Here is a 15851-nt window from a genome sequence, read left to right as displayed (position 1 = left end):
CAAACTGCTAATTCTAAATAGCAATTTAATCAACATGTAAGTTACCAACCTCTGGCTGGCTTATTAATCCAAATTACCCAACTCTCAAAAGTAATTGTGCTTACCCTTAAGTTACATCAGCCTTAAGCAAAGAAAACTCAGTAGAGATTCAGGGTTTATACACATCTGTACAGAGCCATAGTTTTTGCATCAATGATTGAGGACACAATTGGATTGGGTTGCATGGCTAGGCTTATAAAAGCACTGGTGGTAGTTAGCCTAGTATATACCTATGAACCTATTAGAATGGGAGCCATAGTGTCTCTCAGGTATCTAGACAAGTCACATTCTTTCTTTCTTTTTACCCCTTTGTTGTGTAGATAGAAACGACATTCCTAGGTTACAAAGACCAATAGTTTCCTTACAGTCTGCCAACCCAGTTATACCTCAAGCTGCTGGTCACAACCTCACTATTTTGTTAGGATGAAGGAGAAAGGAGAGGCATATTGGTGGAAGAAAATGTAAACATAACAATGGAGAATAGAGACATCGTAATGACAGAAGAGAAAGAAGACAGAGTACAGAAGGACATAGGGGATGATCATAGGAAATATCAGTAAGTGAGGACAGAGAAAGAACTGCAGATGTACCTGGACTGTTCCATTAGGGATGCTGATGGAGAAATTAGTCCACTGACTTGGGTTATAGTTTAATCACTTAGTAGGTAGAAAGAGATAAAATTAATATTAAGATTTGCACAGATATTTTTTGGGTGATTTACCTCTCTTTTTTTTCCTTCCTGTCTCTTAAAATATGTTTTGTATCTGGAAGTGACAATTACTCACAAATCCTGGCATATTTTTAATAGGTAACTTGTAGTGTAGTATAGGGGTAATAAAAGTCTGGGCTTAAACCCTGACTGTGTTGCACTACTCAAGACAATCTGTGGTGGTAAACTTACTCACTGTGGAGCACAACAGTCTATGGTATCTGATCCTAAACCACATAGCTCCATTAAGTGAAATGTATGCATTTTTGTTCAATAGATGAAAAGCAACTTACAGGTGGGTATTTCTTTCTGCAATATCACTTTAGTTGTGAGAAGAAACCAAAAGAAATTGAGCAGTTGCCAGAAAACAGGGTATTGCATATAATCAGCAGATAAAGCTGAATGATTCAAAGCCAGACCATATGCTAACTCAGTTAAGTAGAAATGTTAATGAAACTTAAGCATAGAGGAAAACCTGAAATACCATTTCTGCAAGAAAATACCTCAGCCGTCTGAGGGTCTGCACTTTGCCCAAATAAGGACTATAGTCTTTCTCTTGAGAAAGGTAATGTAGAAAAGGCCACAAGCAGTTGGGATATATAAGAAAAAAAGAAAAGGAAAAGGTAAAAAAACAGCAGATAATAGATAGTTTGAGGGGTGCTGGACTAGAAGATAGTACTCACTGAGTAATACAGTAGCTTGTAACTGTGCAATGGAAGTGCTTGGAAACATTGGCGGTTTGAAAGACCTCCATATGTGAAAGATCATGTTCACTGTTTGGAATAAGAGGTATTCTGAAACTTCCTAATCAGCAGATAGCTGAAAATGACTGCCAGTTGAAGTGGAGTACTCTACATTCCAATATGTTATTAAAGGTGTTTATAACAGGAAACTTGTATGGGCTGCTACAGAAGGTATACATAATAAGAGACCTGAAACCTGTATGGGCTACTATAAAAGGTATACATAATAGGAGATCTGTGGGAACCTGTACTGGCTAGTATAAAAGGTATACATGATAAGAAACCGGCATGGGCTACTATAAAAGGTATACATAATAAGAAACCTACATGGGCTACAAGAAAAGGTATATATAGCAGGAAACCTGTATGGGCTACTATAAATGTATACATAGTAAGATACCTGTATGGGCTGCTATAAAAGGTACACATAACAAAAAACCTGTATGGGCTACTATAAAAGGTATACATAATAAGAAACCTGTAAGGGTGACTATAAAATGTATATATAATAAGAAACCTACACAGGCTACTATAAAAGTATACATACTAATAAACTTGTATGGTTTATTATAAAATGTATGCATAACAGCAAACTTGTATGGGCTACTATAAAATGTATACATAAGAAGATACCTTTATGGACTGGTATAAAAGTTACACATAACAGGAAACCTGTATGGACTACTGTAAAAGGTATACATATCAGGAAACTTGTATGGGCTACTATTATAGGTATTCATAGCAGGAAACCAGTATGGGCTACTATAAAAGGTATGCATAACAGAATAACAGAAATCCCGTATGGGCTGCTATAAAAGGTGTACACAACAGGAAACCTGTATGGGCTACTATTAGAGTTATACATAACAGGAAACCTTTATGGGCTACTATTAAAGTTATACATGGTATGAAACCTGTATGAGTTACTATACAAAGTATTCATAACAGGAAACCTGCATGACCTACTATAAAAGGTATACATAACAGGAAACCTGTATGAGTTACTATAAAAGGTATACATAACAGGAACCCTGTATAGCTTACTATAAAAGGTATACATAATAAGAAAAGGTATGAGATACTATAAAAGGTACACATAACAGGGAACCTGTATGGGCTACTATAAACGGTATATATAATAAGAAACCTGTATGGACTACTATAAAAGGTATACATAATAAGAAACCTGTATGGACTACTATAAAAGGTTACGTAATAAGAAACCTATATGGGCTACTTTAAAAGGTATACATACTAAGAAACCTGTATGGGCTACTATAAAAGGTTACATAATAAGAAACCTGTATGAGCTACTAATAAAGGTATACATAATGGGACTACTATAAAAGTATACATAATAAGAAACCTGTGTGGGCTACTGTAAAAGGTATACATAACAGGAAACTTGTATGGGCTACTAATAAAGGTATACATGATAAGAAACCTGATTGGGCTACTTTACATTTAAAAGTACATAATATTGCATTCAGATGTGCCTGTTTTTTCTTTTTTCTTCAGATGTGTCATACCTCCGGTCATCACAGACATTGAAAATACCTAATTTGGATATTTGATTTCTTACCGGATGTAGCAACTCTTTAGAAAAAGGTATGTGTGCAACATCTGTAATGTCTTATGAGAAAATGTAGTACCTGTGAATCACTTCTTTGCTTAAGATCAAATTATAAACACACATGTAAATACAGAGATAGTCCACTACTTAGGCACTACTTGAAACATTGACATGAAAAGTTAATATTAACCCTTATTTGGGACTTGAACCCACCTCCAGCATACCATGCAGATGTCACTGTCACTTTAACAAGGGTCTCTAGGCAGACAGGCTGAGTTTTCTCTTAAAGGAAAACTCCATCTTTTTCTACAGTTTAATTCAACTCTTAGGTTGCTTTCTCCCTCCAATATGATTCCAGCACTGTAGGTATCTGAAACCTACTTGTACTTTATAAAACTTTCATTTCCTCACTTTGATATCAAAGGAATGGAAAGACCACTCATTTTTTTAAGATTAACATCTCACATGAGTTGCAGAGGAATTTGTCTACAATTGCATGACATACCACAGACAAAGAGAAATTTGTGTCCAGGGGTACAGGCTGCCATAAACAAGACAGAGAGGTGTGAAACTGTTTTCCATTGTCATTATTGCAGAGAGGAAGAAAACTTACACTGAGTCACAACTGCTTCTTATGTAGACGTACCTTACAAAGCTAAAAAGGGCAATTAAAATCAGTCAATGGTTCAAAGGTAGTTGCCACCTCTATTAACAAATTTACAGCATCACTGTAGTGAAATGCTAAGCTTTAAACTTTAAGGTGGGAATTCAATAAAGCCTACATGATCATTTTTACCGTGTGCATTTCGCAGTGTGATGTGTACATGGCCCTGGCAAGTTTTAGATTCAGTAAACCCCTCACAGCAGCACGCATTCACTCACACTCACACACAAATAGGGAAAGTTTCATGGTATGCAAATGTCAGCATAAGTAGTGGAATTTTATGCTAATGAAGCAAACCCACATGGTGGAGTGATCCAACAACCTGTAATGAAACCGTATAGACTCCGTGTTCGTGTTCGCAGTGTATCCAGAAAATTTCCGAAATACAGGAGTCTACACAGAAACAAGGGCAAGTGAAAGCTGTGAAATATTGACAGAATTGACCCTAACAGGTAAAACCACACATATTATGCCCTAAACACACACTGTGGATGCTAAAAAATCAGTCTCCCCAAAAAATGTATTTTAATTGTCATGCCATAAATGCACCTTTGGTCCTCCACCCCCAAATGAAGAATAAACTCGTACGTAATGCAGGCTGCTAAAATGTTTAAAACCCATGAGACAGAGTATTCTAATGTACTGTAAGCATAATGTAATATCTATCACATACATAGGCAAAGTAATACCCTGCCTTGTGTTTACAACTTTGTTCTCCCGTGCAGTTTCCCCTGCTTACACTGTTACTAACCATGTAGATTCCAGGCTGTCAGCATGGTGATTATGCAAGTGAGCTCAAAACTCAGTAGACTTGTTGAATCACAAAAAAGAGTAAGCATGTAGGGATGTTCAGTTCATGTAGGCAATCACATGGTGTTTTTGTTTACAATGGATGTCAACAGTGAGTGATGACATCAGGGGGGTATGTCAGGTTACATTTTTTTTAACATGTTTGCTCGATGGTGTGTGTAGCCCACCCATGGAAAAGGAACATTTGAAAGCCAAGTTTTAGTGCGCTTGTTATGTAACTATTCCTGTGGCAATATGTGTATGTGTGGGGCTACAGTCGCGATGTTCCTGTGTTTGAGTATAGGATGTGTAAGCTTTTCTTCACTTTTTTATGTTCCATGTTTGCATGATACCAGGAAAACAGACACAATTATTAATTTTGTTTATGCTTACCTTATTTATGCAAAGGTATGCAGAGTCGCACGGTGGTGCCCATAGCGTACTACTGACCACTCAGCAGGTGTGTTAAATTCATGCTAATTACAGCCTGCAGGTGAATTGCATGTTAATTAGACAACCCCACACAGAAGACCTATTCAACAAATGTATAAAGTATCCATGCAGCCTACATTCTTATTTTCCCTCAATATTTCAATACCATTGGAGTAGTGACTTGGAAATTTAAACTGAGATAATGCTAAGGGCTGCTGCAGCTATTCTGCATCTGTATGTACTACAGGCTGAAGCCAGTGCCACTGGTGCTGGTGACAATAGGCCTAGGCCAAGAAGGAGAAGAGTGTTTGGGCCCAGAGTAACCTTCCAGGTGCTACATGAGCTGGAGACTGTAGAGCACAACAGGGTGGACAGGACCACATTAGAAGAACTCTGTGAGCTCTGCCACCCTCAACTCAGAGCCAGAGCCAACCAAAGGGAACCCATCTCGGTGGAAACTAAGGTATGTATAGCCCTTAGAATATTAGCTACAGGTACCTTTCAAAGACCAACCGGGGACATGATGGGTGTGTCACATGCATCCAGGATTTTCCACCAGTTCCTGTATGCTATCCTCATTCATGTCAGTTAGCACATACATTTCCCCCTTCTTCTGAGAAGAGGGCCAGCAATATGCAACACTTCTGTCATGTAGTGCACTACCCTGAAGTACTGGGTGCCATAGATTGCACTCTTGTGCACATCAAGGCACCACCTGGTGAGCAGGATAGAATCTACATTGACCACAAGGGATACCACTCCATCAACTGCCAAGTCATGTGTAATGCCAAGGGAATTATCTTGAATATATGTGTGCTGGCAACCCTGGCAGTTATTATGGCTCCTATATCTGGCACACATCACAGCTATATTAGATGTTTGCTATGGGGTACATCCCACAGGGCCATTTACTGAGGGATGCTGCTATGCCCTGGAACCGTGGATGATGACACCCATCAGAAGTACACACATCCCCCATGGAAGAACGCCATAATGAGGTACATGCTGAAATTAGAAACATCACAGAGCATGTGTTTGGGTTGCTGAAGTCACGGTTCTAGTGCCTAGATATATCTGGTGGAGCCCTGCAGTATAATCTGCTCACATGTACACAGATATTCACACTATGTGCTATGCTCCTCAATCTAATCCTGAAGAAACAGTTGCAGCAGGATCAGCAAGGGGAAGAGCCCCCCACCAATGCCTATGTCACCACAACCACAGTCAGTGGAGGACGTGGAGGAGGAACAACCAGCAGCTGTCTCTGTAGACAGACATAGGCATGGTCAGTATGCCCTTGCTTTGGCTAAGAGACAATGCATAGTACATTTTGGCCACGTAGGGATGTAATACCTTTCTCTTACTCCCATACATATATTAAATTTGATGCCACGTAACTCACGCAACCTTTACCTACCCATGTATTGGCTATGTACTGCTTGTATCAGAGTCCGCCCTGAACTAAAGGTGTGTCAACTGCTGCATTTGTCCTGAACCTAGACTGTATTCGTTAAGAATATTATGACATATAATTATATTTCTTAACCTGGTACAGTAATCGAGTAAATAGTGGTGGATTTGTACAGAGATATCCTTAACATGTGACTACAGAGACTTATTTTACTAATATGTGCCCATTTGTAATTAGTAGGCCTTCAGGCATGAAACATTCACACAGTCATAACGCTGCAGATTACTGATGTTCACTGCATGGCCTCAGTTTAAAACCATGTGTTTGTAATGATAAATCATTCAAGAGAGAAGTTAGAAAGAGAGGGTACACATTGCAGTTTCTGACATCAAACTTGTTTGTTTCATAACAGTTACTGCACTTTGTTCCCCCACCCCCAAAACAGGAGTGTACCCTTGTACCTGCCATAACAGTAACTGAGCTATACTACCCCCAAAACAACAGTATATGCGTGTTATGCCACAGTTAATATCCTGTCACATTTTAAGGACAATTATATAAAATTATTTACACACTGCATGGTTTAGGTAACTGGTGAATTACCAACAAACACAGACATGTAAGACAGAGCTGTATATTTGTAACCATAATTATGACAGGTTGTGTGAGTACCAATTGCTCTGTGTCCAAATATAATACAGATAATTACATGTACAAAATACAGTCCATGGTTTGATAGCAGTGTACATTCTTATGCAGTTGGTTGTATGATGAATGACCCCAGTTCTGTGCAGAAAAGCTGCTTCTGTGGCAGAGGACTAAGGCATCCTTCCTGTTTTTTGAAGCTGTGTTGGTGTGAGGGTTCCAATCCTGACATATGTAGAAATTTGGGATGTGTACTGTCAATTGTTAGTTACTTTTACAGACTTTGATTATGTGCCCCTTACTTTTAATAGTTATCCTCTTTGGTTGTTTTAATTCCATATTTACGTGATGCACCACATCTAGAAAACATTTTTGAGAAGGGTTATCTACTTTGTGCAAAGCACAACATTGCAGAAACAGGGAAAAACAAGATAAGATTATGTTAACGTAGACTGCCAACAACAGAAAGTGGATACATTCAATTATTGCTCTTAGTCATTGGGAAATCCCATCCTGGAGTACAGATAGGAGTGGCCTATAGTAGCAGGTATATATTACATAAAAGTAAGTCTCAGACTTTGCAGCTCTCGTTTGTGCACTGCCTACCTACATGCAAACAGGTTTATCTAGCATGTGTGTACACTTAACCATCAAGCAAATCCGATACTTCTTGCACTATTACAATATATATATATATATATATATATATATATATATATATATATATATATATATATATATATATAAAGATAGATAGCTAGATTTGATATGTGCGTATTGCTCTATAGTTCTCATTTCCTTTGTCTGACATAAAACTACATGTGGAAAGATTGCAAACTAAGGGCAAAATATAACTATATGTCCATACCTTTGCAATCTATGCATTTGTTTCCCCACCACCAACCACACCGACAATCAGTACAACCCTGGGGTCTACTTACTTTTTCAACATATATATCAACCAGAATACAAAGTGTAATATATAATGTTGTGTGCTCCTTCATGGACAGGGCTATTTGTTGGTGCTCACAGGCTTGCTCTGCCAAACTCAAACAGCCAAATATGCTTGTGTTGTTACACAGCTAGAATTCTAAACATGATACTGCTTTTAGGCTACTAGCCTCAGATGACACTAAGAAGCTATGTGCCTATGCAGGCCTCCCAAGCTGTTATTCCCCATATGGCTTTCTAATGTCATCTACTATAAGTTCACCTGCAGTCTTATATAAATCAGACTTGTACTGTGGCACTTATATTAAGTACTGTGTTCTGTAGTTTGTACACTTAGGTAGGGGCTCACTTCTCACTGAAAGTAGACTGTGTGTGTCCATAAAGAAGAGTGGAAGTGTGCATCCCAAATGACTTCTCCAATGGTATGGTTTTGCAGTGTTGTGGTGCTTGCACAAACATGCATTTCATGCAGGCTTCCAACCTCTTGTCTCCCACATGTCCTACTGACATCATCTACTATAAGATCACCTGCATTCCTGATAAAATCAGACTTGTGCATAGCTCTCAACATGTTAGCACAACAAATCTTGAAAAAGACAAAAAATAATGGGGGTACAAAGCCTCAAAAATAGGGACACATTTTAAATGTTACTCTTAGAAACGTAGAAAGTTGCTAGAATAAAAGGTCTTATGTTGCCATGCATTTTTATGAAGGATATGAAGTCTGAAACTGAAATGCCTGTCATTATTTAGTGAATTCAGTCTTTCCTGATTTGCCCCACTTACCAGCTTAAACATGGATTAATTTAGGGTCAGATGTGTGGCACAAGTAGTTGTCACATCACACATGCAATTAAGTCTCTCCGCAACAACTCCCACTATTAAGTCATCATAGTAGGTGTTGATATGAACAACTTGAGATGTGCCAATAGGGAATATATGGAAATAGACATAATTGAGCTATCTAAATATGGATTCCAGGCATGTATGTTCCTATGTTTGACCAGCATTATAAGCTCACCTAGGATGATACAACAATATAAAGAAGAAATTATTTCCTGAAATTGGTTACATTTCTGGTGGCATTCTATGGGGATCCATTTCCTGTCATCGTGGGTTGACCTTGTGGATAGACCACACTGCTTTGCAAGACATGGACTTCACCTGGCACCTCTAGGCTTTTGTTTGCTGGCTAAGGCACTTGCCTCCACCATAATGCCTTTATTAGGCAAGGTCACAAAATCAGAATGTACTATGTGAAAACACAACTCCAGCAAAGTAAGGGTCATGTTGCTAAACCGTAGGAGTTAACATCAGAAACTGCACTCTGTGTAAGCACTCTTCTCACTGGAAGTTATTGATGTCTGTGCATTCGCAGAAACCTGATTCAAGGCCACAGTAAATACCCTGTCCTTGCAAGGTTACAATTCCTTCCACACATTCAGACCGCAAATTGAAGTTGTGTGAACCACAAGAGGTGGAGTATCTTGCTTCATTGAAGATAATTCCACCTCTAGACTGGTTAGACAGCATAATCATATGGGGTAAATTAAGTCCAAATGTTTGTGGCTAAGAAACCCCTTCATGTTATCACCAGTTATATGTCCCCTTCCATGAACAAGAAAGCCCACACAGTCTATTTATAAGTACTTGGAACAATTAAAGTTGAACAAAACAAGTACTCCAGGATGATTTCAGCTATGTCTACATTGATTCTGAAACTTATATGATCCCAAACTCATTTGCACAATACTTCCTAGACTTTGGTAACTCATATGCCATGGAAAAAAGACTGCACCACCCCACAAGGGTCTGTAATGTGATAGATCTGGTCCTCACAAATAACATTGACCAATGCATGTGTAGGGCATGCACTGTTTAAATCCAACCATAAAGCAGTTTTTTTAGAATTAGCAATAGGTACAGAACTACAAAAATGAGACGTCAGCTGAAAATACATCTTCCAAGCTAACTACACCCTCATAAGGGATGGCATAATCTACTTCCAAACTCCAGTTTCTACACAGGACATTGACAGTTGTAGTAAGGTATACCCTGATGCCCTATATAAACATCTACACAAATGTATAGACACGGCCGCACCTGATAGGATCAAAGAAAGATCCTCATGAAAATACAAACTATGCTGATGGATATCCGACATTACTTAATTATACAGTAAGTGAACAAAGCTGATGTTTACAAATACAAAAGTGGTAATCCCAAACTGGAAGATGACCCACCCCAGCCTAAGCAAACAAAAAAGACACCTTGTAAAAGCCTCACAGAGGAGCTATGGGAAATATGTAAAAACCATAGCCAAAGATAACCATAAATCTTTCTTCTCCTGCATCTGCAGCCTCAAATGCATAATTCAGATGTGTGCTGAACTAATTGTGGATAGTATTGCACACACTTACCCAGTGTAAACTGAAGGTCTGCTAGCACCCAAGCTTACCACAAAACATGTCATCAACATCACCTCCAACCTGCATGTACAAAGGGCATGTAATCACTGCTCTCTGTCTAACATTAGTAGCATGACCTCCATAGGACCAGATGGCACTCCAGCATGTGTTATTAATGTTCTCAACCAGCAAACAACTGCACTAGGTACGCTAGTCAACCACACTCTGAATATTGCCTTTATCCACACAGATTTGAAATCAGTGACCATTTTCCCCCTACACAAGGGTGAAACAGCAACATACACATGTACTTACAGCCCCTTATGTTTAACCAGTCTCAAATGTAAGGCAATGGAATGGATTTTCATGGACGTCAGATACTAGTACATATTTGACATCCAAACACTACATCTGTTGCAGGCTGGTTTTCTCAATGGTAGGTTGTACATGCTAAACCTGGTGGTATTCAATAATGTGACCAGAGCATAGCATGTGTGCACAGCTTTGACTTTGTCTGTCTTGACTTGGCCAAGGCCTTCCACACAATCCCACATTTGTGCATCATTGAGAAACTAAACAAGGTGAATATGAACTCCTATGTTGCTAGGTGGGTTGCAAACTGCCTCTCAAGCCAACAATCTTCATTCAAAGTGGTAGAGTTCACCTCTAGCAGCAGAACCATTACCCATGGGTTACCACAAGTGTCAGTGCTGTGGCATTCGTGTTTGCCATGTACTTTTCAGAAGTCCATACCAAAAAACAGTGTCTTTGGCTAGCCAAATTTGTGGTTGAACGCAACTTAGGTGCTATCATTTAATTCCTTAGCAATGTGAGCACTGTTCAAAAGGGACTTACACTGATGATAAATCTGTGCTGTTAAATGAACTTCATATAAATGCTGCATTATTTCCTTTGGTATTAACAATGTTCCAGCTTATTATGACATAACCCAGAATATGCTAATCAACAATTCTGTATTAATAGACCTGGGAACACAAGTAGACTGCAACATGTGTCTACTGTGGTGAGGAAGGTTTTGTACATCTCACATAGATTAGCAAAGGCATTGCACAATTATCACATTAGGTTCTAAATCCTCTATACTCATCCCTCCTCAGACCTATTCTTGAAGATAATGCTTCCTTTGCTATGTAGTGTACCAAACACCTGCAGAAACTTGACAAACCTCAGAGATTTCTAAGTAATAAAAATCAGTGTGTCAAACATGTGTCTTATATATAGACAGACTGAAGTAGCTGTCACTGTACTCGGTATGATATAGACTGTTTCGAGGTGACTTATGTATGCCTTACAGAGCTATCTCTGACTCATATGTGATGGAAATGCTGCCCCTATATATGTCATATGGGACTAAAGTCACTTGTTTCATACCCCACTGTGTAGACTGACATATATAGGACATGCTAGAAAGACAAATACATCTCCCATACGTTGTCACTCCGCTGGAATAGGCTCCAAAACCATGTCAAACTGAGCACCTCCATGACACAATTTCATCACAGCCCAGGACCATCACCCCATGGTCTGCCACATCTAGATGTGGACAGCACACTCCCTGCTGGAGCAGTGGAAGTACTGCCACTATGTGATTGTGATTGGACATGGCTATATTGGCTCACAGCAGATGTAGTTGACCTATGCCCATGAGGTCAACATTCTCCTCCCAGCAGATGTTCCATCACACACAATGTGCATTCCATGACAGATACTCCACGTTCCATCACAGAGACATCTCACTCCAAAGTGTTTTTCATCCAATCCATGGAATCAACAACATGGTGGAAGCAGTCACAGATGTCAGACTATGCCACATTTAAAACCCTATGGATTTGTCTGGACTTCTTTTCTAAACATGCCTGTCGATCCATGATGGCCCTAAACATGTACCACATGGAGAAGGAATATCAGGCCTTCTCTGTTCACCCCTATCGTGCCTCCTGTGTAGCACCTTGCCAACAGTTTGGCTACGGCCAGAGTCAACAGGCTCTGAAACAGCAGTATCTACACTTACCTAATCAATGTCCTCACCTTCCAACTTTCCAGTATCTGTGGCCTCAGTGGACTGGGGATGCATAGGCATATAGTCTGTGTACAGGGAAAATTAGGGGTGGGTCTTTGAGTGTCAACTCTGTGTCAGATTTAGCCTCTGCACCCCCCAGCTATGCCTCACTTTGACCACCATCATCATCATAATTTGATGAGACACTGACATCAGATGGTGCAGGGGCCACAGAACCACTTCCATGGTCAGTTGTAATAAAAGGAAGAAACACAGGAATACATTAATACCTGCACTACTATGCTGCAATATATGATAAACAATCTACACTGCTGTCATTATTACAAACAGTCATACATCCCAACGTCTTAGAGCAAGAAATCTGGACAAAGCCATAAATAATGGGGAGGGGGGCAAAGGACCAAAAACAGTGACAGTTTTTAAATATTGCTCTTACACACTCAGAAAGTTAATAGAATAACAGGTTTTGCTTTAGCTTGATATTTCTGAAGGGTATGAAGTCTGAAACTAAAATCTTTGTCATTATTTTCTGTCTACAGTCTTTAATGACTTGTCAATAATTTTCCAGAAAATTAAAATTTTATGAAATATGGGTTGAAAATATGAGGCAAAAATATGGACATTCTGCAAAAATCTGTACAGTTGACAGGTATGCTGACAGTGCAGCAATACATACAGCAGGTCTGTGATGACACATTAGTAGATATATTGGTATTTATCTATAGTAATGACATACATTTATTATGCTTACCAGCTACAGGAGCCCTGGGTCTCAGACTCCCTGACGGTTCTGAAATACGTAAAGGAAGAGGTAATAGCAACAGCACCACATTTAACAGTAAAACCAGGGGTAATATATTTACTCATCTATATCTGCAGTACTTTAACTCAAATCTCAACAAGAATGTGGCCGACAACTTCAAAATAAGCTTAAAACTGCAACTATCTTAAATTCCCCCACCCAAAAAACAACTGACACAGACATAGAAACTACTGAAAATATTTCAGAATGCCACAGTATTCTAATGATGATCTAACAAAGTATTCCTGGAAGCTCCTCTTGAGACACAGAAGTGGTGCCCATGTCCAGAACATACTGAGTCATTGATTGCTGGGAGCTGTCCTGGGTGGCAATGTTCACCAACAATTCCTATGCAGCAGTGAGAGGAGGTTCTTCAGCAGGCCCACCATCGGTGATCTGGCGATCTTGTGCCACTGCAGCAGCAAGCCTCCTTGCAGCGGTAATCATTCCTGTGGCTCTGTGATGCACATGCTCATAGGTGTGACTGTGTTGCCCAACTGAATTTATGTTACTGACTATTGGCCCACCCCCTGGACAGCAGTACTGCAGGATGCTGACGTAAGCCCTCTATGATGAGGTCATTCTCAGCCTCAGTAAATGGGGGTCTATGTTGAGCACAAATGTTGTGTCTTGAAAGACAAAAAAAATGATAATACATATAAGGATCAAATAAGTAGAAATAAACTGTTTACAGATAAAGCAGCAAAGGAAGCCTGTTGGTATTCCACCCTGGATAAACATTAAAGATTCAGCATGGGTCCAAAACTAACAAGGGAGGATACAAAACAAGGAGAGTAACAAGAGAAACATATCCTTGTTTGAGCCATGGCAGATACTCATCTATGCTCACCCCCCCCCCAAAATAACAGTCCATTCTACTTTGTGTCATAGCAAGAACTCATCTTTGTCCCTACCCCTCCCAAACAAAATAACAGGCTAAGGACCAATTTTGTTAACCAAACAACGTTGAAATGCTAAAAGTATTATCAAAGGACCTTTCCATGAAACGTGTGCATAGCTATCAAACAGCATTAGATTTTCAGCTAGTCTACAGCCTTGGAACTTCTGAAGCTTGACAAACAAGGCCATGCCATGATTACACTTCTAATAAAGGCATACAATTTACTTCACATTATTGTGAACTACATTCCAGCATATGCATTATGTAGATAAAATGTATACATACGTCCTGGAGTTCAATACTCCTCTGTAGAGCTATACTGTTTTAAATAAATGTCTCACTGAGTTAAACAATGCAATAACGCTCATCAACTTCAGTCTGCCTAGCTACACATTTGCCTTTTTATAATGGAGTACGTTAGTAATGGATTGCATCTGTCTTAGTCTGTACTTCAGAGATGCTAATTAAAGCCTAAGCAGCAGAATTGCATGTTACTCAACCAATCTTATGGAGCTAGTCAAAGAGATATAAAGCATCCTTGAAGACTCCATGCTGTTTTTTATGCAGTCTGCAAACTTAGTAGAGTACAGACACAAAGAAAACACAGACAGATTGTTAGTAGCTGCTGCTTTTTTACTATATTTGTCTGTGCTGATGCCAATGCTGCTGCTGCTGTGAATAGGCATAGGCAGAGAAGTTGAAGACTTTGCAGGCTAGGGAACTTAGAATCTTAGCCACAGGTACCATTAACAGACTACCAGGGGACATTCATGGTGTCTCATAGGCATCAGCATCCAGGATCTTCCAAAAATTCCTGCATTCTATGCTACAACATAGCAGAGAGCACATATTTTTTTACCACTAGTTCTGAGGAGAGGGCCACAAGAATGCTACAACTGTACCATGTAGTGCACTACCCTGAGGTAATGTGCACCATACATCACAGTCATGTACACATGAAAACAACCCCTGGAGAATAGGGTAGGATCTACATTAAGTGTAAAGGTCTACTACTCGATCAACTGCCAAGTGATGTGTAATGGCAAGGGAATCATCTTGTACAATGATAAATATTTCACTAAATGTACAACTAACATGTTTTAATATAACTGCACATTCTGTTTAATGTCTTTGTGTGCTGAATGAGTGTTGTGCTTGCTGCAAAGGTGTTTGTGTGAAAACCAGGGTTAAGGCACCCATCCTGTGTTCTGAATGTGCATTGTATGGTGATTTGGAATCCAGATCTATGTAAGCATTTCTCATGTGTACTAACATATTCTACTGTGTATGGCATACATTGATTTGTGTTTCTGCCTGTTTTTACTTTTTTCTCTTAATTTCTAGGCCACTGTTCAGATGGTGCTGTGCTTAGCAAAAACGGGTTTGACTATGCTCAGCTGGTTTGCATGCACAGTGGCAGTACACAAATTGGACCACCCACATAGCAGACAGGACCCAAACATCTAAAAATAGACATCAGATGCATTCTATTAATGTAATTGTGCCTGGTGTAAACCCACTAGCACTGTTGCGCTGTGTTTAACAGCGTAAACTTCAAAATGGATAATACTCTAGGAAATGGCCATGTATCTTATCCTGTAGATATAGATGTTACGTCTCAGACTGAAGTCTAGATGGTCCTGTTTTGTCTACAAGGTTTGCAGCCTTTATTTTACTGTTGTGAGCTTGCACTATATAGCAATGAAATTAAACATATCTCAACATTTCTTGGTCTTCCTGTGA

The 15851-nt window shown here is 39.3% G+C and overlaps 1 protein-coding gene across 1 annotated transcript in view; it reads left to right on the top strand.

The window, feature by feature from the left end:
* LOC122797071 (meprin A subunit beta-like) overlaps positions 1–15553 on the top strand; it is a 275902-nt gene extending 260349 nt beyond the window's left edge. Inside the window, exon 9 of the mRNA XM_044065846.1 lies at positions 15453–15553. Coding sequence (XP_043921781.1) covers positions 15453–15553 — 101 coding nt within the window. The remainder of the gene's footprint in view (positions 1–15452) is intronic.
* The last annotated feature ends 298 nt before the right edge of the window (positions 15554–15851 follow it).

This window comes from Protopterus annectens, chromosome 3.part0, assembly GCF_019279795.1.
Source record: "Protopterus annectens isolate FY-2018-M chromosome 3.part0, PAN1.0, whole genome shotgun sequence".
Classification (NCBI taxonomy): Eukaryota; Metazoa; Chordata; order Ceratodontiformes; family Protopteridae; genus Protopterus; species Protopterus annectens.
The sequence above is the reverse complement of the archived record's forward strand: the minus strand, read 5'-3'. Positions and strand labels throughout refer to the sequence as shown.